The sequence below is a fragment of the Sinohyriopsis cumingii genome, chromosome 15 (assembly GCF_028554795.1).
Source record: "Sinohyriopsis cumingii isolate HCF-2022 chromosome 15, ASM2855479v2, whole genome shotgun sequence".
Taxonomy (NCBI): domain Eukaryota; kingdom Metazoa; phylum Mollusca; class Bivalvia; order Unionida; family Unionidae; genus Sinohyriopsis; species Sinohyriopsis cumingii.
In genome coordinates this window covers 22,653,754-22,680,976 of record NC_142975.1, presented here as the reverse complement: position 1 = coordinate 22,680,976, position 27,223 = coordinate 22,653,754, and the positions used below count along the sequence as shown (strand labels likewise).

Sequence of the window (27,223 nt, the reverse complement as noted above, 5' to 3'; positions counted from 1 at the left end):
ATTGTAATGTAATTTTTAAACATGTTTCGAAATTCGTCATCATGAAAAAAAGAACTATAAGCCACAAGTTTTACTATCTGCTGAAAGTGTCAACATACATGTACATGTACCAGCTGGTGAATCATTCATAAAAATCACCTTTTTGTGGGAACATCTCTGTTCATTAACTTTATGACATGAAAATTTGTTCTTTATTTTTTTGGATGGATCAAAACTGTCAATAGTAATATTTTTTAAAATTAACCTCAATCTTGTTTTCATATTTTTGAATGACATGATCATGCCTTTGGTATTTAAACTGCTATTGCTTACCTGGCTTTGACATGTCAGGTGATACAGATATTATAATTTAGCTTAATTCTCAGATGAACCACACAGACTCAAAACCTATTTAACCTGGTAACAAAGGAATATGAATATATATATATATATATATATATATATATATATATAATGGAATTAATATAACAATACTAACACTCTCTAGGATGTCTGTCTGAAGAAATAAAAGGCAATAGAACATCATTGAAAGAAAGAGCAGCTATATTATGAAACATTTAAAAATGTCTTTCAAAGGGAAGCACACTGTAATGACCAATAAGAATTTCCAGGAATCTAAGATAAAACCGTTTCTTGTATTTCACTGCTGAGTGCTGAAACTATTTGGTTATTTAGTGATTTAGCACCAGGGCATTGGAATAAAGTGCCTTGCCCATGTTGGCATTGATTGGGTGGGGGTAAACTACTTTTAAGCTCAAGAGTGTGTGTGTATATGTCTGTGTGTGTGTGTACCAGATATATAACAGTTTGATGCGAGGACATGTCCAAAGATTAAATAAATACTGCAAGGGATTACTCATTATCAAATTTATATTATTAAAAATGAGGCAAAATTCCTATTCAGTTTCTAACTTTTTGTACTATCTAAAATAAAACAAACTGTTTAATAATTTTGTACAAAATTATAATTTCATGCAGCCATTCCAATCTTAACATTTTAAAGAAGTCAAACTGTTTTGTCTCATCATCATTGCTGGCCTAATAAGAGTTATTATTCTTGGTGAGGATAATAGGTGTCCATTTAGTACACATGAAAATAGTCATTTCTTTGCCCACGCACCCACCCCACCCCCATTGCAAGGTGTGCTTTTTTCTAATCCCTCCCCAATGTGTATGTATGCATTTGTTTAAACCCCCCCTTCCTTCAAACGCTGTCAGTTTGCATTTCGAGTTATTTAAAGACAGTCTCTATACTTGCACAAGCACGTCTCTGTTTTCAAGCAACAGATGTGATCATTCACTGTGTTTGATAATCTCACTAGTTCCATAAATTTTGGAGTTACATTTTTATTTGTTCGTTATTTCTAAAAATATTAAAGCTGTATTTTGCAAATACTGGATGCAGATGAAACAGCTTTGACTGCCATGTATCATCCATCCAGGAACCAGAAAGGGGCTCAGGAGCTAATCTACCAATTGTTGTTTACAATTTACTTATCGGGGCCCCAAGTGGCCAAGTGGTCTAAAGAGCTCACCATTACAGAGCATTGCCATCTCACCTCACTCTGCATGGGTTTGAGTTTCGGATTCGGACAATGTGTGTATGTGAGAAAGCTTGCCAGTAGCTTCTCATGGGTCGGTGGTTCTTTCCAGGGTTTTCCTGGATTCTTCTTCCACCATTTATACTGGCTGCCATATATAGTCTATCTTGTGCTGAAAAATGGCATTAAACCCTACAACAACAACAACAACAACAACAACAATTTACCTATCAGTTATATATGTACTATACAAATACTACAAGGGAAGACACTTCTCACACTTTTCGCATAACTTGTATGGCCATGATTAGACCCGCTTAATATGCAAGTGCAGTACACTGAATGATTGACTGCCCTCTCATTGACCAATTGAAAAAGATGCATTGCAATTATTTATAACTTCTTTTCTTTACGCTTTTCATTTTTAAAATTGGTTAGGGGGGTACAAACAAATTGAAAGGTGTGCAAATACTATCAGTTAACTTTAATACAGATTTTGTTATTAGGTGTGCACGTACTGCTTGATCTTATCCCCAACCACACACACAAATATTTAAACTTCAAACCCCACCCTCAGTGTGTACATACAAAATACACAGTCTTCAGCAAAACAAAGTTTAATCCAAAGCCAACAAGATATCACACTGCAACTGATACTTGTGGACTCAAAAATGACCACTAATGCATTCATTATGAAAATCATTCAAGTGTATGACCGCTCTAGTGGCCTAGTGGTTAGAGCATCTGTCTCGGAAACAGGAGGTTGTGGGTTCGATCCCCAGCAGAGTCATACCAAAGACTTAGAAATGGTACTAACAGTTGCCTCGCTTGGCGCTCAGCATTAAGAGGTTAGTGTTAGGACTGGTCGGCCTGGTGTCAGGATAATGTGACTGGGTGGGACATCATGCTACATGTCTGCAGCATTATGCCCCAGTGCTGGACTTCACTATAAACTGCCACACTGCAGACATCTTAGTGATATGACTGAAAAATTGTTAAAGCTACTTTCAAAATCTTAATCACACACACACACACACATCATGTGTATGAAAAATAGGCATGGAATGTAAAGCAGCAGTTATGTTTTATGCTATGTATATTTTGGAGATCATAAACATACCCAAACATTGGTGTACTGCCTAAATGTTTAGCAACTTGAGATGCACATAGAGAAAATCTCAGTATAAAGTGAAAAATGCAGATGAATCCATGAAACTAGTTCATTTAAAATGTTGCATAAGATACTTCATACATACCTTTAAAGTTCTATCAATCTGATATTTCCTCTGATAACTGTTATATAGTCAAATTTTGTGAAGCTGCATTCCAGAACATCAGAATTATCTATTGGAACTGGACATGAAATGATTACATGTTGGAGTTAAAGTCTCTTACGGAGACTTCAGTACACACAAACATTCTTTTCTGTCCTCTCAACCAATGAACACAAGGTAACTAATGTGAAATCTGCTCCTCGCTGAGTCTGTGCATGTCAGTCATCTTGAGTTAATTAGATGAAGATAAGTACATGTTGTTATTATGGCTTTGACAAACAGAAATGATTATCTGACAACAACATTCGTAATGATTGAACAAACAGAATTTCACTGGTCTTTTAACACTTTTTGATTAGCTTGCTGAAAAAAATAAAAAAAACTTACCTCTAAGGCTGTCAATTATTTCTCTAGGCCCTGCTTTCTTAACCAAATATCAACCTCTTTCCCGGTCAAAAACATGCCTCATGCTGTTACTGAAACATTCGGTTCTTTTCACAGTGTGCATTGTATCGAATCTGAATGATGCATACCTAGTCTCATGAGACTAAAATTAATGAGGCCGTTGAATTTATACTTTCATTTAGTAAGGAGATTTATTCTGAAATCTCCTAGTTTTCCTTATGATTAAGAAAATAGACATAGACCTTTACTTTGTGATTAGTAAAACTGCAAATGCAGGGTCATGTTGTAGGCTTTCCCTGACATATTTATAGCTGACCAATAACAACATTTTATAGTCTTTTCAAATACCCTTGATGGGCAACAAATACAGCGTTCATAACATAAAATACTAATTTGACAACATGATATCTAAAGTGGAAATTTTTTATAACATTTAGCTTGCACTTTTAGATAGACCTACTGAACCAGTTTTTTCAACCATCTTTGGAAGTGATTTTATTAAATAAACAACCTGAGACAGAAGTAATTTTGAAAACAAACTACCCTGGCATATATGTTTTTAAAAGTGCTGTCCCTGGGTCCCATGTATGTTTTAATGGAACAGACTGAAACAGAATCAGAAATGGGTCATGATTTAATATTAAATTTATGAAACTTGAATAATGTCTAGCTTTTACTTGCCAGGGCTTGCAAAGGTAGGACAAGATTCAACCTGTTCCATAAATTCAGTATTTTTTACAGATCTTCTGTATATACATCCATAAAACAGAAAATCAAAGAAATACAGCCTTATTATTATTAATAATAATAATGAGGACTTTGTATAGCGCCTAATCTTTAGAAGCTCTAAGTGCTTTACAACATTAGACAACACCTATAACATAAAAAACATAATGATATTATTACAAAAAACAAACACGATGAAATTAGAAAACATAAAAAATCATGCTGAAAACATTATTATATGACATCTGGGAGCAAAAAGTCTAAAATCCAGACACAAAATCAGATTCCAACCATTTTTTCTTACCCTTATTATTGTCATATAAAACATGACCCTGCATTTGCAGTTTTACTAATCACAAAGTAAAGGTCTATGTCTATTTTCTTAAGTTTGTTCTTGCAGTAGAAATAGGTGAGTTTTAAGAGCACTCTTGAATGGGATCACTGTGTCTTTGTGTCTAAGTCCTGTGGGCAATTCATTAATTTTATTGTCATGTACAGCTGAAAATTAAAGAAATACAGCCTTAGTATTGTCATATAAATTTTTTTAAAAGAGATATAGCCTTATTATTGTCTTATAAAACAGAAAATTAATGAAATACAGCCTGATTATTGTCATATAAAACAGAATATTTAAGAAATACAGCCTTATTATTGTCATATAAAACAGAACATTTAAGAAATGCAGCCTTATTATTGTCATAAAACAGAAAATTAAAGAAATACAGCCTTATTATTGTTATATAAAACAGAAAAATTAATACAGCCTTATTGTTGTCATATCAAACAGAAAATTAAAGAAATGCAGCCTTATTATTGTCACAGAAAGTCCCTAAAATACACACTGCTTTTAAATCTCTACTTCAGTTTAAATGTTAAACAATAAACTATCAATTTTACATACTCAGATATGGTTTAATTTTTCTAAAGGTTTAACCATCAAGAACCAAAGTTGAAGTATATGTGCATATCACAAAAAATAAACTTTTCTCACTGCAAACAATCTACCACATGATGCAGCTGTTAACACATTAACCCCTGGTGACGAGTTTATGTGGCAGGAGAGCTTACTGTCGAGCTCTGTAGCGTCAAGGTCATGTATGATACACTCAAGTGGGTGGTGTTATAGAAAGGTAGACAGATATAGCTCTACAATGATACCACATAATCTGGAATTTCTAGTTGCACTACAAACTACAGAGGGAAAAACTGCATTTTTTTAACCCGTTTTTTTTTTCTTACCCAAATTTCGCCCTTGGTTGGAATCTGATTTTGTGTCTGGATTTTAGACTTTTTGCTCCCACATCTAAGGCAGACTGGTATGAACTGCAAACAGACAGATGAACCTTTGCAAAAAGTAGTATAAGATGGGCATTTGGAATAAAGAGTGGTCTCGATATGGAAATAATGCAAAACAACCACACAAAAAAATAACTTTTACCATTCTGCTCATGCACAAGCCAAATAGCCAACGAAAAACAATGTTTCTAACACAACTAGACAGTATGTTATTGGAAAATCACCTGGAAGTTGATGTTTTAAGATGTATTCAGAAATAGCTTTCAAAATATGTTTCCTACTCGAATTACAGACAAAAATGACAAAAACCTCCAGGGGTTAATGTGTTAAGTGATATTTTCTTTAGAGAGATTAAAAATAATATTACACTTGGTAATGCTGTATGACCCAACAAAGTCCACAACATATAATGATTCTCATGCTATATGAAGCCATTTTCTTGCGTTATTCATGACATTAGGATATGTAAAATGAATGAACCACAAGACCTTGGATGGCCTTTTGTTCTTATCATATAATTGACTAGATTTTCATTGGTCAGGGAATTGGAAAGAATTGCAGAAGTTTAATTTTTATCTCATATCTATAATATATTCACTGATCCAACTTTCTTGTGACTTTTGGTAAAGGTGTGCTGTTGGGAGAAAAGAAAGTAGCTTATTATGATTCACTAAAACTATTGTAATTTTACTATGAAATTATCCTGTGGTAGTGTCTGTCAACTCCATATTAATTTTACTTGCATTTTGTTATCAAGATGATCAGTTTTTAGTTCAAAATACTTGATGAAATATTTATTATTGAAGTTTGAAAAGTGTGCAACATTTCTCAAGTTTTGAATGTCACTGAAGTAAATGTTCCAATTTTTACTGAATGGAAAGTAAATGACAATTACAGTTTTCTGTTGGATATAACTTTTGTTGTAGGTGATGACTGGATTTGATAGAGTCCTTATAGATGCACCTTGTAGTGGAACAGGGGTCATTTCTAAGGATCCAGAGGTCAAGGTTAATAAGGTGAGATATTTATTTGTATTTTCCTTGTATATATGTGCAAAATGTTTCTTTTTTTCTGTTTACGTGTATTTCATAGAATTTATATGCCTTGTAACATCTTGATGCCTTGCCTTGCATATATAAGTGGGCATTTGTGTTCCATGAACACAATTCCAGCAATCTGTAACCATACTTTTGGGCGTAAGTGACTTCTTTGTCTAGTCTGAATAGGGTAAAGTTATTAAAATAGGGAGAGAATTGAGCTAGAGGTAAAACGTTGCAGTGGCTAAACAAATTAACAAATAACTGATATTTTACTGGCTCGTCATGTTAACCCTTAAAATCCTTGTCGCGACATTAGTCATGCTGTCGGTCAGTGTCTTTTAGTGCTTGTCACGACTTAAGTCATTTTCCAGGTAGGCAACAATGTACACATCCTATTACTTCAACTTACTAAAACTATATTTGATTGGTTTATGGAGGCCTGGAACAAGCATTCCATTGTACTTTACTATGCATTTAACAAAGAAGTTTTACAAATACTCGCTTCTGAGCATGTGGTACCTGGAAAAAATTTAAATGGCTGATGCTGAATACGCTGGTGGTTTCTTGCAACAAATACTGACTTCTGATAGTGATGATAATAATTTTGAAGGATTTGAGGAAGATGAAATTATTGGAGCTGGTCAATGTGTTGATGGAGATACTCATGAGTGAATTTAAGCTAGGAATTGATGTGGAACTGGAGTTTGATTTACGTGCTGGCTGGATGAAAAAAGATGGCATGCCTGTCAACTCTCCATTCACTGGTACTTCAAAATTAAATGTCAAGATGGTGAATACTAAACCTATTGACTATATAAGACCTTTTTTTGATGACAAGTTATTGCATCTATTAGTAGATCAAACAAATCGTTATGCAGATCAGAATTCATGGGGCAGACTTGAAGGAGAATAGTCGCATGCAGAAATGGCAGCCTGTCACAACTGACCAGCTAAAACTCTTTTTCGCATTGATTAAAGCAATGGGTTTGGTACATAAATGTGATCTTGATTCCTACTGGGCTACTGATAATGTGATATCAACCCCATACTTCAGCAAAACAATGAGTAGGGATAGATTTCTAGCTATTCTAAGCAATTTACACCTGCCAGACAACAAAAACAATCAAGGTGACACTTGACACAAGATCTGCCCAATGATTAAAGAAAAAAATGAAGCATTTGCTGAGGTTTATTCACCAGATATGAACCTCAGTTTTGATGAGGCTACCTGACCTTAGAAAGGTCATCTGACGTTTTGAGTTTATAACCCTGCCAAACTTTGGCATAAAGCTGTTCCAGGTGTGTGAGGCAAGCAGTGGATATTGTATTGGCTACCACATTTATGCTGGTAAGACAGGTGGAGACCTTGACAATTATTGTGAAGGACTAGAACTAAACATTGATGAGCTGAGTAAAACAACAAAAATTGTGATTGGTTTGCTTTGCAAGTGTAGTCTTTTGAATAAAGGACAAAGAGTTTATATGGATAACTAATATTCATCACCTGAACATTTAACGAATTTGAGTTGCTAAATACCTCTGCATGTGGAAACTTGCGAACAAATAGAGTAGATATTACAGAGGCATTGATGGTTTTAAAAAAAACTCAACCAATGTGAGTGTATTTTTTGCAGAAAGGACAATTTGCAACTGGTGAAGTATCATGACAAACGAGATGGAAATATGATTTCCAGTTTTCATGAAGGTAACGTAGCAGTGATCAATAAAACAAAATTTGCAACAAACACACCTGTAATGAAACCCACATGTACTGTGGATTATGTAAAAAACATGGGAGGAGTAGATTTAACTGACCAAATTAACCAATACAATTCTGTAGTAAGGAAATCCAAGAAATGGTGGAGAAAACTATTTTTTCTTCTGTTGAATGTATATATTGTATATATTGTAAACGCCTATCAGTTGTACCTGAAATTCTCACCTATGCAGAAGAAACTAAGTCACCATGATTTCCGTGTTTCATTAGTGAAGTCATTGGTGCAGGAAGTAGGAGATGTGTCTGAACCTACTAAGAGAGGATGAAAATTTGCTGGTGAGCAACCTGAATGCCTCTTTGGAAGGCATTGCCCTGAATTTATTCCATCTACACCTGGAGCTACACAAGCACACCCTGCACGTGATTGTGTTGCTTGTAATAAGAGAAGAAAGGACTGTGAGGGATTCGGAAGAAAGCAGACATCTTTCAGATGTGAGACATGCCAAGTGGCACTTTGTGTACCTGATTGTTTCAGGTTATTCCACACAGGTGTAAATTACAAACAAAATGAATGTAGTAGTTCACATGAGTTAGAATAACACCTGAACAGGTAATAAACACAATAGATGACTCCGTAGGCTCACAAGTGGATATGAGATAATGCAAATATATTAGAATAAATAACAAGTGAAAATTTTTCATGAACATTTATTACTGTCTCTGGGGGTCTTAACTTACCTATGACATTCATGGAGTGGATGTTTACAAAACGTTTACCTTTTCATTACCTGTGATTTTCACAATTTAGATATAACATTGTGACAGACATAACATGTACATGTACATGGTTGAACTACTAAAGAATATAATATTTCTTAGATATATTTGAACTTTTACATAAAAAAACAAACAAAAATACAGATGAAATACAATCATAACTTTTCATTTTACCTTTATTTGCACATGTACATGCAAATATGTTAAATTTACACGTGCACCTTGATGCTAATCTTAAAATTTATACATCCACCATCATTTTTTATAGGGTTTGTGTATCTGTTGTGTATATTTATTGAAATAATGCAATTTAAAAACTGTACAGTTTTCTTCTTTTTTTTTCTCTCAAACAATTCATCACTGAGGGATCTTGTACTACAAGACAATATAGCTCTTTACGGGTTAAAAAGTGTTAAAATGCACAAAATTTTCATATTTTTCGAAAATATTTTATAAACTTTATCTTGAAATCTGAAATGTTACTGCATTACTTTATTAATAGTGTCAGGGGCAACCTTGAAAATAGGTAACTGTTTCAGACAAATTTGCAACTAATATTCATCCAAAGCAAATGATTCAAGAAAAAAAGTTTTCAGAAGAAACATTTCATTAATCATTTCATCATTTCGGGCCATACAATTTCTCTAAGAATAGAGTGTTTGGTTTTGGGATTGAGAAAGCTTTGGATCTAACTTGTTTCCTTGGGTTTAATATTTGTATGTTTGGCAGTAAAATCATAACTTCATTTAAATTTGAGGGCACAAGAATTTACTTCATTATGAGAAAAGTTTACCTTAAAGTGCAACTAAATGTTTCAGGGTTTTAATTGGGGAAATAGGTATGGGTGGATATTTGATACTGATTCATGGCATATTAAAGTCAACTTCACTTTCATGGGGAAACAGAATGTTAGAGATAGGGCAAGCCCGTCACCTCCTAGCAAAACCACCGATTTCTGATTTTTGTAGCGTAGCAGAATGTCAGATATCCAGTACAATTTGACAAATGTTGCATATCAAAAACACAAGATTTAAATTAAACTTTTATTTATCAGGCCTAGTTTCATATGGATGAATTTGGCATATTATTTTCACTTACAGTCTCGCATCTTTTTTGCTCTGATAGAACTAAGGTACCACCAGTTCAAAAGAAATGGATAAAAAATAAGGAAACTCTAATTGTTACTTATTATTTAATTGGAAGTTTGATGTGAGGGACAGAAGAGAGAGGACAACTGCATAACCTGTAAAGTATTGATTGATTGTTTCAGTTGTTTTAATTACATCTTGGTTAGATACTCTTATTATGGTATATCTTGAAAGGATTATTTTGCCACATCAGCACATGTAAGGCTGTCTTATTGTCCTAATCTACAGCAAATGCCAGTGAAGTCTACCATGCATTTTCTGATGGTCTGTCACCTTAAGTTTATGACATCATCACTACTCTTAATGTGTAACAGATATAATTTTGACTAAGAAAGTTTCTTCAATATATTTGCAACTATGTCAGACTTTTTATGCTGCACTTGAGAGTTTGAAGTCCAAGATAGTCTCACTAATGCATATGTCTGGGTAGCATAATACTTGTACATTATTGATAAAAACCAAATCCCAACAGTAAAACCACCATTTTTATCTTCAGATCCCAACAGTTAAACCACTATTTTATCTTCAAATCACATCAATTAAACCACTATTTATATCCTTAAATTCCAACGGTAAAATCGTTGTTTTCTCAAATCCCAGCAGTAAAACCACCATTTATATCTTCAAATCCCAAAAGTAAAGCCACTGTTTATATCCTCAAATCCCAACATTAAAACCGCCATGTTTATCCTCAGATCCCAACAGTAAAACTACTTTATATCCTCAAATCCCAACAATAAAACCACCATTTATGTTCTCAAATCTCAACATTAAAACCACTGTTTCTATCCTTAAATCCCAATGGTCCAACCTATTAATATCCTCAGATCCCAACAAAACCACCATTTTATATCCCCAAATCCCAACAGAAAACCACTATTTATATCCTCAAATTCCAGCAGTAAATTTCACCATTTATATCATCATATTGAAACAGTAAAACCATGATTTATATCCTCAAAACCCAATGGTAATACCATAATTTACATCCACAAATCCCAATGGTAAAACCACAAGTTATATCCACAAATCCCAATGGTAAAACCACAATTCATATCCAAAAATCCCAATGGTAAAACCACTATTTATATCCAAAAATCCAAATGGTAAAACCACCATTTATATCCACAAATCCAAATGGTAAAACCACCATTTATATCCACAAATCCAAATGGTAAAACCACCATTTATATCCACAAATCCCAGTGATAAAATGACTTTTATAATCCTTCATCCCAGCAATAAACTACCATTTATATCCTCAAATTCCAGCAGTAAAATCACCATTTAAATTTAAAATCACCAACAGTAAAATCATTGTTTATATCTTTAAATCCAAGTAGTAAAACAACCATTTATATCATCAAATTAAAGCAGTAAACCACATTTAAATTCTCAAATCCGAATAGAAAAACCACTGTTTATATCCTCAAATTCAAACAATAAAACCACCATTTATATCCTCAAATCCTAGTGGTAGATCACCATTTATATGTTCAAGTCCCAAAAGTAAAACCACAATTTTACCCTCAAATCCGAACAGTAAACCATCATTTATATCCTCAAATCCGAACAGTAAACCATCATTTATATCCTCTAATCCCAGTTGCAGATCACCATTAAAAACTTCAAATCTGAATACTGTAGTTAATCCACTGTTTATATCCTCAAGTCTCAATGGTAGAACCACCAATTATCTCCTCAAAGTTCAGCAGTAAACCACCATTTATATACAGTGGATTAACAAGTTGTGTCTTTTGTCAAGTCAGTGTTTGTTCAGATTTCTTTGAATAAAGGAAAAGCATAAAGATGCTGCAAAAGAAATCAATCAACCATTTCTTAATGTACAGAATATACAAGTTATTTTGAAGTCAGTTTTTATTATCCAAATATAGGACTGAAATAATGATCACTTGATTCTTGAAATGGTATCTGATTGTAAATTGCTCATGACATATCAGTCTCTCCATGGGTGGTCTTCATTCAATGGCAGTTCAAATGTCAATCAGTATTGTCAACCAGCCCCTTCACTTTGAAGTTGCCATCGACATGCTGGCTGAGGCACGGTGGTATAATTTGTGGTTATTTATTGCTCTGTTGTGGAGCGAATGTGGAGGGGACTCAGTCCCCGACTGATATGTGGGGTTTGATAAAATTAAAGCCACCATTTTTATCCTCACATATATATTGAAAGGAGTATCATGCAGCATTTACACAAACACAAACTAGTGAGTGTCAACAAGAATATGGCATGCAAACTGGACATATTGTGTCAGTATCCACTTATTCAGAGTTTAAATGTTATTTACATCTTGTTCAAGTTAATTTCTTTGACTGTTCCAAATAAGAAATGTTTTTACAGGTGATTGTTCATGAATATACCAAATATATCAGTGTCTGCTCATCAGTATAGTCATTTGAAAATGAAATCGAAGTTTTGTAAAGGATTTTGTTATTTTTTTATTTTTTTTAGGATGAGAAGGACATATTGCGGTGTTCCCATCTTCAGAAGGAGTTACTGCTGGCAGCCATTGACTGCTGTGATGCCAAATCGAAGTCAGGGGGCTACATTGTTTACTCAACATGTTCTGTTATGGTAATTAGTGCAATAATACATGTTTTAATCCATTGGAAGTTATGTCCCCTCCTAAATAAATGTTGAGATATATTAGACATGTAGTGTTTATCTTGAATCTTTTTGAGCATGTGATGACTTTAAAATGCCAATATGAAAGTCTGAGGAGGAGTGCAACATCTTTTAGTCCACCTTCCATGCTGGCCTTTGATTACAGGGGTTGCTTAATAGTTTTAATTTTTTTCTGTTTGCTTTATTAAGGACTTTGAAAAAGAAACTGTTTTACACAAGTGAGTGTTGCTATACAAATACTGTCTACAGGTTGAAAATGCAGACATAGAAAGAACACATGTATAAATATGCAGTCAAATACTACTGTTTATTAGAAGTTATACTTTTTCTTGAATTTCTTCTCAACTGAACATCTTACAAAATATCTTGTAGGAATCATTTCATTGTTGCTCTTCTCAATTAAGTCATTGTGGATATGTTTCACCTGTGGGTGTAGACTTTGTTTCTTTTATGCTCATACCTATATTCAGCATTGTTTTATGTTAGTTTTTCATGTCTTTAGGTAGTCTGGTACATTAGTCAAGACTTGTTGTTGTTTTAGTTGTTGTTGTGGGGTTTAATACCATTTTTCAGCACACGATAGGCTGTGCATGGCAGCCAGTATTAATGGTGGAGGAAGAAGCTGGGAAAACCCCTTGAAGAACCACCGACCCACGAGAAGTTACTGGCAAGCTTTCTCACATACCCACATTGGCCGAATCCTAGACTCGAACCCACGCAGACAGAGGTAAGATGGTAGTATTGCGTAACGTAGAGCACTTTAGACCACTCTGCCACTCAAGGCCCCACCAAGACTGGGGGTGCTAAAATGATTTTTTAAGGATTTAGGACATGGCCATTTAAATTTCAAGGTGACTCTTTTGAGCCAGGATATTTTATTTTTCTTTTAACTCAGACCTTTTTTAAATTTATTATATCATAGATATTATAGTTGGGTGGTAGTGGTGGTGGTGGTTATAAATCGAAGCAAGAATATTTCAAGCCATTTAAGAGCCCTAAATTTTCTTTAAAAATAAAATCATAGGTCCCTACCAAAAAATTATTTGCTTTGGTCCCTAAATAGATGGAAACCATAACATAAACCATGGTAGTTGGTATAGCATCAGGCTCGTAATTCAAGGTTTGTGGATTCTCTACCCATTCCTGCTCGATTTGGCTGACTCTGTGTCCTCTGATTGTCTCAGCTATAATATAACCAATAATAGGTTGAAAGTGCTGTTAAAAACGAATCCTCCAAACCACCAACGAACCTTAAAATTGCATGAGCTGTCATGAAAATCAAAGTCAGATTTGATCTGCACTATTTTTGTGTAAATGTGATTTATTGCACCTGTTTGACATAGATTTTTTAATCTTAAAGCAAAATAACTTAAATTATATCATATTAGTATACAGATTTTCTGTATACAGACATTTATAACTTTTTATTTTTCCTAAGCATTGGAAGTATCATAAGTAATAATAAGCTATTTGAATGCTAATGACAGTTAGAAAGGGATGGGGTAAGTAAAACCATTTATATATTTATTCATGTAACTCTGTGTTATTTCATTTGTAGGTTGAAGAAAATGAATGGGTGATAGACTATGCATTGAGAAAGAGGAATGTGAAGTTGGTACCAACTGGACTGGATTTTGGAAGGGAAGGTTTTGTCAAGTAAGTGATCTGATACTGTTATAGCTTCTGAATGATAGATCTAGTCAAAGTTCAAAGGGCATTTTTGGTATCTGATACATTGCTTGATTACATTAATGTTTGAAATTAACTTTTGCTACTCCTGAAACCAGCTGTCCCAGAAAGAGGGAGAAAAAAATTCTTTCCCATCTGCATTCCATATGGACTAAAATAATTGTATTTTTGGGAAGAAACTCTTGAGAAACCATTAGTATTACCTCTGTCTTCTAGGGGGCTGAGCAGATATTAGATGTTAATCAGTTTAAGCTTTTGCTCAATACAAGTAATTTTGCATCTCTCTTATCTAAGAATCCACTAGATTTATCCAGAAATATTAGCCATCCACACACATTGTTAGTCTTATTTTCTTGATCTCTATACTTTTTATCATTTGTGGCATATTATTTTATTCCTTTTTCATTATTTCATTGTTGGATTGGTACACTAGGTGCAAAAAATGTGGTTAGTTTAAGGTGTCCGAGGGCACACAAGACCTGTGTACTTCTATCAGTCCTTTAGTGCTTGCATAAAGGCTGTGCCAGTAAAAACATATACCCCCTGTGGACAAGGCAATTACAAATTCAACCAACCCACAACAGACGCAGTTTTAAAAAATTATGATCCACCATCAGATATGTTTTAGTCGAAAAACACTACCCCCTACAGAAGCATAATTCTTTTTACATAATTTCTGGCTATGGGTTAGTGGGCAGCAGAAGCAATTTTAATATTGGTTTGGGGACAGAAGCTATTTAAATGACACTGACTGGAGGTAATCTGCTGAATTTGTATAGATATTGATCATAAAATCTACTGCATATAGATCATAAAGTCTACTGCATATAGATCATCTACTGCATATAGATCATAAAATCTACTGCATATAGATCATATAATCTACTGCATATAGATCATCTACTGCATATTTATCATATAATCTACTGCATATAGATCATATAATTTACTGCATATAGATAATCTATTGCATATATATCATAATCTACTACATATAGATCATCTACTGCATATAGATCTTATAATCTACTGCATATAGATCATATAATTTACTGCATATAGATAATCTATTGCATATATATCATAATCTACTACATACAGATCATCTACTGCATATAGATCTTATAATCTACTGCATATAGATCATATAATCTACTGCATATAGATAATCTACTGCATATATATCATAATCTACTGCATATATATCATCTTCTGCATATAGATCATATAATCTACTGCATATAGATCATCTACTGCATATGTATCATCTACTGCATATAGATCATATAATTTACTGCATATAGATCATAGAATCTACTGCATATTTTTATTTGTATTCATTCATTATAATCATTCTTTTGTCCTTTTGTTTGTTTGTCTGTCTGATACTGTGAAATCACAAATTTTCGTGGTGGCCTATTATTTGCAGGTGTCATTGATCAGACCCTTAATACCTACTAATTTAATGTCCATGAATATAGATTTTATAATAGGGATTTCTATTCTAATACAGAAATCATGAATTTGTATCTTTACTATCTGTGTGTTTACTTACTAAAGTAATCACTATGTTTTGCTATTTTTATGCTGCTTTTGATTTGAATAATAGTTAAATATTGTATTGCTTTAAATGTGTGGTCAGATGCTATGATTCCTTGTTATTTGTTTTTTCATTAAATGTTTTGATAAACTTATAGTACGTGATTTGTCAGAAAAAAAACATGAATGCCTGTGGAAGTGATGTCATATATTTTCTGCATACTTTTACAGTATTTAATTTCTTGTAAGAACAAATATTTCAGTTACTGACATATTTATTTTTATGCCTTGTTGCAAGACAAATATAAGTTTAAAAAAAAAGAAATATAGCAAGTTAAACTAAATCATTGCAGTTAACTGTATAGTCAACAGCATTATCATCACTGATGGCCTAGCAGTAACATTCTGCACTTTTAATCCAGTTGTCACAGGTTCTATCTCCCATTTCTAGTCTTTCATATGAGACTTATACATATGGTCTGAGGGGACTTTCAATGCAGAGTGGTATAAGATGCTTGCCTTGTGATACAGATCTGAGGGGCTTCCATGGCAGAGTGGTACAAGATACTTGTCATGTGATTACTTGCCTTCAGTGTGTACATGAGAATGTTGCCAGTTACTTGTGGAAGGTCAGTGGTTGTACATGAGTGGTGTTTGATGTCTCAAAAGTACTTGGATTTTCTTCAGCAGTAAATATGGCTGCCATATATAGATTCTCTTGATCTGAAAATTGTGCAAAGGCCATAATGATCTACTGAAACCTGAGGTCTTGTGTTTAAATGACTTTGGCTGTTGGAGATAAACATTGAAACAACAGAGGCTCCATTTGCCCAAGTGTACTAAGGTGCTTGCTTTTACAGAACACTTGCACATCTCACAGAATGAGTTTTTTTTTACATTGATCAACTAGTTTGGGTTGGTGTTCTTTCGGGTTTTTCCTCCACCATATATATTGTTGAAACATGGCATTAAAACCCCTCAAAAAACAAACCAAGCCAAACTAAATCAACCAACTAATCAACAGTCACAACAGCAGCACAGGTACTAGTCCATCATTTTTGCCATAGCTGTGTGAGTTTATCAATTTTGACTCTAGTAATTTTTGTAGACCTTTGAATATCATCAATTATGCTTTTCTGACAGTTACCTAAAAGTCATCATCAGTTGGTACAAATGGATTTTTCATGGTGAGCATATGAGATGGAGAAGTCTCGAATAATCCTGCATCACATGCTGCAGAAAAGTTTACATTTTAGCTCATGTCAAGTTTCTCTAACAATGACCATTGTTCCAATCAGAACTGTTGTTACGTATTCAAGCTATGTTCACGATATCTGGATATGTACATGTGTAATAAATATTTTTAACAGACAAAGTATGAAAATGCATCGTGTTTTTTAAAGATGCTTTTGAATTTGAGCAACAACCAGAATCAACAAACATACTATTTGTCTTGTTTATGATATGTATCTAAATTTGTCACTTACTTTTCCGGCTACTATGATAATTGTGAATATGTATATCAGTGTGAAATGCAGTGGGGAGACTAAATCCAAGATAGAAAGCCTCAACATTTTTGGATGTGTTCTGCATGGATTCCATGTTTCTGCACAGGACTCAAAGAGTCGGGACTTGCTGTACTAATTCAGTTCTCATTGTAAACCTGGGCAAACACCATGATATTAAAATTCAATAATTTAAAATTTCTGAATACTCGTGATCAAATTTTTATCAGTGTAGATACATCTATGATGACAGCTTTTGTGAAAAGAAACCTATAACAACTGCACCATTTTCTGGATTTAAACAAGTTTGAAATGTGTGCTTTCAATACTACACTAAAGAGTCGGGTGCTAATTTCAGTAACGAGTCCTCCAAACTCAAGTCTGTAAAGGGATGGAAATTATGTTAATAAAACAATGTTCCTGATTTTTTTCAGTTACAAATAGGACATGCTCTCAAAAGATTCTTTTCACTAAAATCTTAATTTCAGTATCAACCAATCTGGGACAGACAAACCCATATATACTCTATTTTGTTTTCACTGATTTATACTATGGTTTTCAACAACTCTTAGTGGTTGTTTGCTTTTTTCGACTATGCTGACTGGACACACTGTAAGATAATGTTCAAGTAACAGAAATACCATGGGATAACCAGAGACGAGTAAAATAAAATGATCAAGTTATCTCCCCTGCATGGATGCTGCTAGAATTTCAGGATTTTGTGTGTGTGTGTGTGTGATCTCCGATGTGGAGGTGGTGATGGGGGAAAAGCCATTTTTTCATATCTCCACAATACTTACATATCTGTCACTCTTTCTTATTGTTCCACTCTGTTAAGGCTCTACTGATATCAAAATACTCAAAAAGATATCATCTGTAGCGAGTGTTACTGTGATGTCATTGGGCGTGGTTGTGGTGGGGTCTTGGTCGGGATATCAGAAAGACCATAGGCGTACGCCATATTTGACAGCTAATTACGATGTTGTCAAAAGAAAAACTTTTTTAACAATTCAGTTGGACTCGGATTAGGGCTGTTCCATTAAAACATATACCCCCCGGGGGGAAGGCACTTTCAAATTCCACCAACCCACAACAGAAGCAATTTAAAAAAATTATGATCCACCGTCAGATGTGTTTTAATTGAGAAACACTGCCCCCTACAGAAGTACATTTTTTAACATAATTTCTGGCTATGGGTTAGTGGGCGGTAGAAGTGATTTTAATATTGGGTTGGGGACAGAAGTGATTTAAATGACAGCTGGCTGGAGGTAATCTACTGAATTCATATACATCATATAATCTACTGCATATTTTTATTTGTATTCATTCATTATAATCAGTCTTTTGTCCTTTTCTTTGTTTTTCTGTCAGCCAAGTATGTCTCTGATACTGTGAAATCACAGATTTTCATGGTGGCTTATTATTTGAAGATGTCATTGATCAGTCCCTTAATACCTACTAATTTAACATCCGTGAATACAGATTTTATAATAAATATTTCTATTCTAATACAGAAATCATGAATTTGTATCCTTACTAAACTCTGTGTTTCCTAAAGTGATCAATATGTCTTGCTATTTTTCTTTGTTCTCAGGCATGCTGCTTTTGATTGGAATAATAGTTAAATCTTGTATTGCTTTAAATGTGTGGTCAGATTCTATGATTCATTGTTATTATTTTTTTCCAATAAATGTTTTGGTAAACTTATATGATTTGTCACAAAAAAACCAATGATGCCTGTGGAAGTGATGTTGCATATTTGTCTACTTTTATACTACATAATTTCTTGAAGGAACATCTTTTTCAGTGACTGATGTCTTATTTTTACGCCTTGTTGCAAGACTAATATAAAGTTATTAAAAAATATAGCAAGTCAAACATTTGTATATCATAGATTTAAAAAAATGGATGAAAGTCAAGGAATCATTTTTCCCAGAGTACTCATAAAATCAATGTCATTGCAGTTAACTGTATTGTCAACAGCATCATAATCATCACTGATGGCCTAGCAGTAACGTTCTGCACTTTCAGTCCAGTTGTCACAGGTTCTATCTCCCACTTCTAGTCTTTCATATGAGACTTATACCTATGGCCTGAGGGGCTTTCATGGCAGAGTGGTATAAGATGCTTGTCTTGTGATACAGATCTGAGGGGCTTCCATGGCAGTGGTACAAGATGCTTGTCATGTGATTACTTGCCTCCAATATGTAAACGAGAATGTTACCAGTTACTTGTGGAAGGTCAGTGGTTCTACATAAGTGGTGTTTGATGTCTCAAAAGGACTTGGATTTTCATCAGCAGTAAAACTGGCTGCCATATATAGATTCTCTTCATCTGAAAATGGTGTAAAGGCCATAATGATCTACTGAAACCCCGGAGATCTCATGTCTAAATGACTACAGCTGTTGGAGATAAACATCAAATCAACAGAGGTTCCATGTGCCCAAGTGTACTAAGGTGCTTGCTTTTACATCACTTAAACATCTCACAGAGTGAGTTTGTGTCACAGATCAACCAATTTAGGTTGGTGGTCTTTCGGGGTTCTTCCTCCACCTAATATATTGTAAAAAAATCACTAAAAAACCCAAAATCAAACCACACTGAATCAACCAACTAATCAACCTTGGCCACAGCAGCAAAGGTACTAGTCAGTCATTTTTGCCACAGCTGTATGAGTTTATAACTTTTGACTAAAGTAATTTTTGCAGACCTAGAATATTGTCGAATATCGTCAATTATGCCTTTCTGACAGTTACCTAAAAGTCATCATCAGTAGGTGCAATGGATTTTTCATGGTGAGCATACGAGATGGAAAAGTCTTGAGCAATCCTGCATCACACACTGCCGAAAGGTTTACATTTAGCTCACTTAGATTTTCTCTTAACAATGTTCATTGTTCCAACTAGAACTGTTATAACTTATTCAAGCTATATTCACCAATATCTGATGATATGCATCTGTAATAAATATTTGTAACAATGTATGAGAATGCATCAGTGTTTTTTCAATGATGAATTTGAAGTGAGCAACAACCACAATCAACAAATCAAGAAATAAAATTATTCACATCTCTCAGGCAGAAGTAGGGTATAATCATAATCTGCCAAAAGATTTTTAATTTTTTAAATTTGCCAAGTATTTTTTCCAACCATACTGATTCAGTGGACATATCACCAGAATGGACAGAAACAGACCAGAAGGTTAAAATTAATTTGATACAGCCTTTAAGTAGCTCAGTTCATATTGGTTTAGTTAACTGTACACCCTTTATTGTCTTCCTTTTGATGAAATTTCTTACTGAAGCCAAGAAAATAATGTTGCACACATAAAAAAGGAGACACACTTCTACTCATTATTGTTTTTTTATACTTCTCCATTCTAGCCTGTTCTTATGATCTTCTCCCCCCACATACTGTTTGTCTTGTTTATGATATGTATCTAAATTTCTCACTTTTCCTACTAATTACTATACAAATGTTCTGTGAATATGCATATCAGTGTGAAGCACAATGGGGAGACTAAATCCAAGATTGAAAACCTCTACATTTCTGGATGTATTCTGCTTGGATTCCATATTTCTGCACAAAACTCAAGAGTTCAGGACTCTGCACTAATTCAGTTCCCACTGTAAATTTGTGCAAACACCACGATATTAAAATTCAGTAACTTTAAATTTTGAGTGCTCATGATCAAATTTATATCAGTATAGACACATCTATGACGACAGCTTTTGTGAAGAAGAAAAAAAACATAACAGCCCCACCATTTTCTAGATCTATACAAATTTGAAATGTGTGCTTTCAATACTGCACCAAAGAGTCAGCTGCTGGACGTACGAGTAATGGCGGCTATAGGTGGAAGCTAGTAAAGTGGGCTCTGTAGATTTTGGCAGTTATAAGTGGTTATTTTTACAGTGAAATGGTTCATGCTTGTTGGGATTATGTGTGAATATTCAAGGAATGCAGGACATACAACATTATTGGTAGATCTTAATCAATTTTGAAAAAAAATGTGTTTTTCCACTCAAAATTCAAATATGATGGAATAGAGATGGAAGTTTAGTGGTGCAGTTTTGAGACATTCCCTACCTGATCTGTTTGACTCATTTATTTACTTCAGTGTAGTTTGCCTTCAACTGTAAGAGTTGTTTGGCACATGGTGAGTAATAAATGTCAGTGTCACAACTGAGTAGTGAGAAAAAATTAGTCCAAACAAGATTATCTACAAGTATGAGTGGAAAGAAAGATCAAGGCAAGCAACAAATAAAAACCAGATTACAGAGTGGCACCCTAATGGAGACATCTGACACAAGTATGAGTGAATCAACCTTGAGTACAATTCAGCTGGACTTGGACGAAATAAAGCAAAGTCTCAGAGGGAGCATTTCAAAAGCAGATTTTACATCTGCTATTGCTGACTTGGTGAAAAAAGATGACCTAACAGAAATTGTTACAACTATTGTGAGGAAATTGTTAGAGAATGTGAAGGAAGATCTGAGAAAGGAGATAGTAGCAGAAAGTGAAAGGGTAGTAAAGGAGAGGACAGGAGAGTTGATGGATAGGGTGGATTCACTGGAATTTGAAAACCACCAGTTGCTAGAAAAATTACAGGAAGCAAAGAAGGAAAATGATAAAATGAGGATTGATATGAAAGATTATGAGAGGAGATCACAGCAAGCAAGTGCAGCTTCAAACCAATTCGAACAATATTCAAGGAAGCTGAACATAAAAGTTTTAGGGCTGGAGGAGGAGGAACATGAAAATCTGAGAGAGAGAATTCCGAAATTGGTGAAGGAAGTTACAAAAATTAATTTAGATAACAGGGACATAGTGGCTGTGCATAGGATTCCAGGTCGACAGGGACAACCAAGGCCAGTGATTGTCAAATTTTGGAGTCTGGATTGTAAACTTCCAATTATCAAGAAGAGGAAGGATTTTCTGCAGTACAAAGGAATTAGACTGGTAGAGGATGTAACCAGGCTGAATACTGAACTTATCAATAAATTATCTAGGCATCACGAAATTGACAGTGCATGGTATTTTAATGGATCTGTGTATGGTAAAACCAAATCAGGAAAAAGGATAAAATTTGACATCTATGATGAAATTGATGAGAAAATTAGATTATAAGTGTAATATGCAATTCTATGAACTTATGAAATTGGCCGAATAGGTATGTGAACTTTCGTTTTTATACTCCTTTTTCTACTCTAATTTGTTTTAATATTTTGTTTATAAGACATTTCTTTCCCTCACCAATTTTATCCTTAATTAATAGGTTTGTTTATTCGCTGGTCCACTGTTATATCTCTCCCTAATAAATTCCCTCACTAGTTTATAAATCATCTTTCACTCTTATACTCTCATATACACATTTACTCAGTTGTTTACTCACTTTTCTCAACATTACTCCTCCACGATAAATCTCTCAGTCTCACTTTTTTTGCTCATACATTCAATCACCCACCACTCCCATGTATGCGCTCTTTCACCCTTTCTTTTTCTTCCCTTTTACCCCTTTTTTCATTCATTAAGTTGTAATTTATATTCTTTTTAATCTGTGCTGTTTGGTTTACAAAACTGTCTTAGCTCCGGAAAGGTCTGTCAGAGGTGCATAAGAGTTATCGCAAATGGAGTTGTTTCACTTGTTGTCCATAGTATACTGTATCAATGTTAAACGCAGCCAAAGCTACAGCATTTACTGTAACACCATGGATGATTTTATTATGGATGTTTGTATTCTGTGTGAGTGTGAGTGTGAAAGCCATGCATATGATAAACTCAAGGTGATAATTACTTCATACATTCCTGTACAAGAATATGTATGTGTAAAATTTCTGCTGTTTTCATGGATAATAACATAAAAATTATATCTATTAATGTTAGAGGCCTGCAAGGTTCAGTCTTAAAACGAAGGGATATTTTCCACTGGGTAAAACAAAAGAATGTATCTATAATATGCTTGCAAGAAACTCATAGTACAAAGAACGATGAAATATATTGGTCAGCTGAATGGGGATACAAATGTATATTTAGCCACTGCTCTAGTAAGAGTGCTGGGGTTGCAATATTTTTTAGAAATACTTTTGTATTTATAATCCATAGAGAAAGATGTGACAGTCAAGGGAGATTTATTATTTTAGATATTACAATTAATGGCAGCAGAATAACCCTCGTGAATTTGTATGGTTATAATGATGATAATCCTAGCTTTTTTAGAAAGTTAAAGGAGGAGACTTTATTTTTTGAGAACTCATCAATTATAATGTGCGGAGACTGGAATACTGTTCAAGACTTAGATTTGGATACTTATAATATTTTACATGACAAACACCAACAGTCTAGGGCAGCGATTCAAGACCTGAAAAACGAATTGGAATTAATTGATCCCTGGCGAAATTCCAACCAAGACTTAAAGATGTATACCTGGAGGCAAAAATCTCCCTTGAAACAAAGTAGACTAGATTACTTTCTTGTATCGGATGACATTCATATGAATACAGCTGATGCATGTATCTTACCAGGGTACAAGACTGATCATTCAGCTATTGTTTTGAGTGTGGCGTTTTCAACGTTTCCAAGGGGAAAAGGATATTGGAAATTTAATAACCAACTGTTGAGGAACACTGAGTATACTGATTTGGTCAAAAAGTGTATAACTGACACTGTAAATGAATATTATGTAGGGGGAAATAAAAATGACTCTCTCCATGTTTCTCTTTCCTGTAACGACCAAATGTTCTTTGAAATTTTGAAAATGAAAATAAGATCTGAAACTATATGTTATTCTATTAGGAAATCAAAAGAGAAACGGGAAAAATTAAAGAAAATTGAGCAGGAAATAATAGAAATTCAGGGGGGACTGTCGAATAACATAAATGAGGAAATTCTGGAAAATTTAGAGAGAAAAAAAGCAGAATTAGAGGAATCTAGGAAAAAATACATAGAAGGTGTTATATTAAGATCTAAAGCTAGATGGTATGAATTTGGGGAAAAAAGCACAAAGTACTTTTTAAATCTCGAAAAAAGAAACTATGTTAATAAGACAATAAAGGAAATTATTTTAGATGATGGGACAAATATATCTGACCAAATAGATATTTTAGAAGCACAAAAACAGTTTTATATGGAATTGTTCAAAAGTAGAATAGCTCAGCTTGATGACGAGGCTACTCAAAAAACTCGAAATAGATTTTTTGATCACAATATTAAACTTAGTCGAGAGGAAAGAGAATCATGCGAGGGTCTGCTTACAATTAATGAATTCGGTATGTCTCTAAAACGGATGGAAAATGGAAAAAGTCCTGGCTCGGATGGATTCACTGTAGAGTTCTATAAATTCTTTTGGAAGTCTCTGGGGGGATTTATATGTAGATCAATAAATTACGGATATACTGTAGGAAAACTTTCAGATTTTCAGACTCAAGGAGTCATCACATGTCTACCAAAGGAGGAAAAAGACAGAAGATATTTTAAAAACTGGAGACCTATATCACTTTTAAATACTGATTATAAGATTGCTTCGGGAGCAATTGCAGCTAGGATTAAAAAGGTTCTTCCATCAATAATCAGCGATACTCAGAAAGGATATATGAAGGGTAGATTCATTGGAGAAAACACCAGACTATTATATGATATCATGGACCAACTTGAGAATGAAAACAGATATGGTTTATTATTGTTAATGGATTTCGAAAAAGCCTTTGACTCAATTAACTGGATCTTTGTGGAAGAAGCTCTACAATCTTTTAATTTTGGTGATTCCGTTTGTAAGTGGTTTAAACTGTTTTGTAATGACTCTAATAGTTGTGTTATATATAATGGACATATGTCATCTTTTTTTAGACTTGAAAGAGGATGTCGTCAAGGAGATCCCCTTGCACCTTATTTGTTTATCATTGGGGTTGAGATTTTAGCTATAACTTTAAAGCAAAACGTGGATGTACGGGGAGTAATCTTTGACGCCAGTGAATATAAATTGGGTCAGTATGCCGATGACGCTTTTATTCTTCTTGATGGATCTAGTTTTTCTCTTGAAGCAACTATGAATATCTTGCAAGGTTTCTCTCTATTATCGGGACTTAAATGTAACATAACAAAAACAAAAGCTATTTGGATTGGAAACAGGAAATTTTCTAATGAAAGAATATGTCCCGAAATGGGCCTAATTTGGTCCTCTTCGAACTTTACACTCCTTGGCATAGAATTTTCTCCAGATTTACAACAGATGGTGGAAATTAATTATATGAAGAAACTAACAAAGGCAAAACGAATACTGGCAAGCTGGAGTCAAAGACATCTGTCAATAGTTGGTAAAGTAATTGTTATAAAGACTCTTGTTCTGCCCATATTCATACATCTTTTTTCAGCACTTCCTAACCCATCAGCAAAAGTTGAAGCAGAACTAAATCGCATGTTATTTAAATTTGTATGGGGTGGAAAAGTAGAGAGAATAAAACGTGATATACTAGTTTCCTCAGAAAACGAGGGAGGACTAAATATGATACACATATTTTCATTCATTAGGTATATTAAGATAAGATGGGTTAAAAGATTGCTGGAAAAGGAAGATGGAACGTGGCAGAACTTAGTCAATACAACTATACTCAGAAATAAAAAGGATATTTGGAATTTAGGGAGAAGGAAATTAGAAGAATTTAGTAAGTTCATTAAAAACAGTTTTTGGAGAGATGTAATTTTGGCAGTATCTAAATGGAAAGAAGAACCGCAAAGTCCTAACGAGTATCTATCCATGAGTATTTTACATTTTGTCCCCCCTAAAATGATTTATCAATACAAATCCTGGACAGAAGCTGGTTTTGAAATTCTGAACGATCTAGTAGATGACCACGGTAATTTAATACCTTTTGAGATAATAAAACAAAAAACTGGAAGCGATGATTTCTTGAAATACTTCTCCTTAATATCCAGAATTCCTAAAGCATGGAAAGATGCCATAAAAAAACATCTAATACATAATAATTTTGATAAACAGGAGGATAAAATAACGAACTTGCGAAAACAAGATTCACTCAAGTATGTTTACAAAGATCTTTTACAGGAAACTAAAAGGCAACACACTGCGAAGCAAGAAGCTTGGATGCAAGTATTTAATAAAAATATAAGTAGTGAGGAGTGGTCTGATATATATAGCCGGGCAAAACGCTGTACCAAGGATACCAAGTTGATCTCTTTTAACTTTAAATTAATCCATAGAATAATCGCTACTAATCATTTTCTTAAAAGAATTAACATATTTGATGACAACAAATGTACTTTCTGTAAGAGTGAAACTGAAAGTATTGAGCATCTCTTTTATGACTGCAGTATTACTTCACAGTTTTGGTACCGTTTTATTGAAGATTTTGCACCTTTTTGCCCAAATATTGTACATCTGTCCAAAAAAGAAACATTTTTAGGAAGTGAACAACTGGACAGTTTGGGTAATTTTCTGCTTATTTTGGCAAAATATTATATTTATACTTGCAGATTCAATATGAAAAATCCTTCTATTTTTGCCTTTAAGCAAATAGTTGCAATGCATAAGAACATTGAAAAATACAATGCTAAGGTAAATAAAAAAGAGGACCAATTTCTTCAAAAATGGACCTCAACAATGAACATTTAACTTGTCTCTGTCTTGATGGTAAACAGGAACAAAATATTGTAATATCACAAAGGCCATGTCACCTAGATTGTGTGCCATATGCATGTGTATATGTGTGTGTGTGTGTGTGTGTGTTTTCTTTTTTACTTTCTCTGTAGATTATATTTATTATCCCTAGATTATCTGATAACCAGAAATGTTTGATTGTAAGGTGACCCTGGGATGGTTCCCCGACCCATTGGTCAACCTATTACGGGGTTAATAAAAAAAAAAAAAAAAAAAAAAAAAAGTCAGCTGCTGATTTCAGTAATGA

General features: G+C 34.0%; 1 protein-coding gene across 1 annotated transcript in view; it reads left to right on the top strand.

Annotated features, from left to right (window-relative positions):
• Nucleotides 1-27,223, top strand: part of LOC149781403 (28S rRNA (cytosine-C(5))-methyltransferase-like) — a 122,676-nt gene that overhangs the window by 75,959 nt on the left and 19,494 nt on the right. Inside the window, exons 14-16 of the mRNA XM_089935500.1 lie at nucleotides 6,169-6,258; nucleotides 12,398-12,520; nucleotides 14,130-14,227. Of these exons, the coding sequence (XP_089791626.1) occupies nucleotides 6,169-6,258; nucleotides 12,398-12,520; nucleotides 14,130-14,227 (311 nt within the window). The remainder of the gene's footprint in view (nucleotides 1-6,168; nucleotides 6,259-12,397; nucleotides 12,521-14,129; nucleotides 14,228-27,223) is intronic.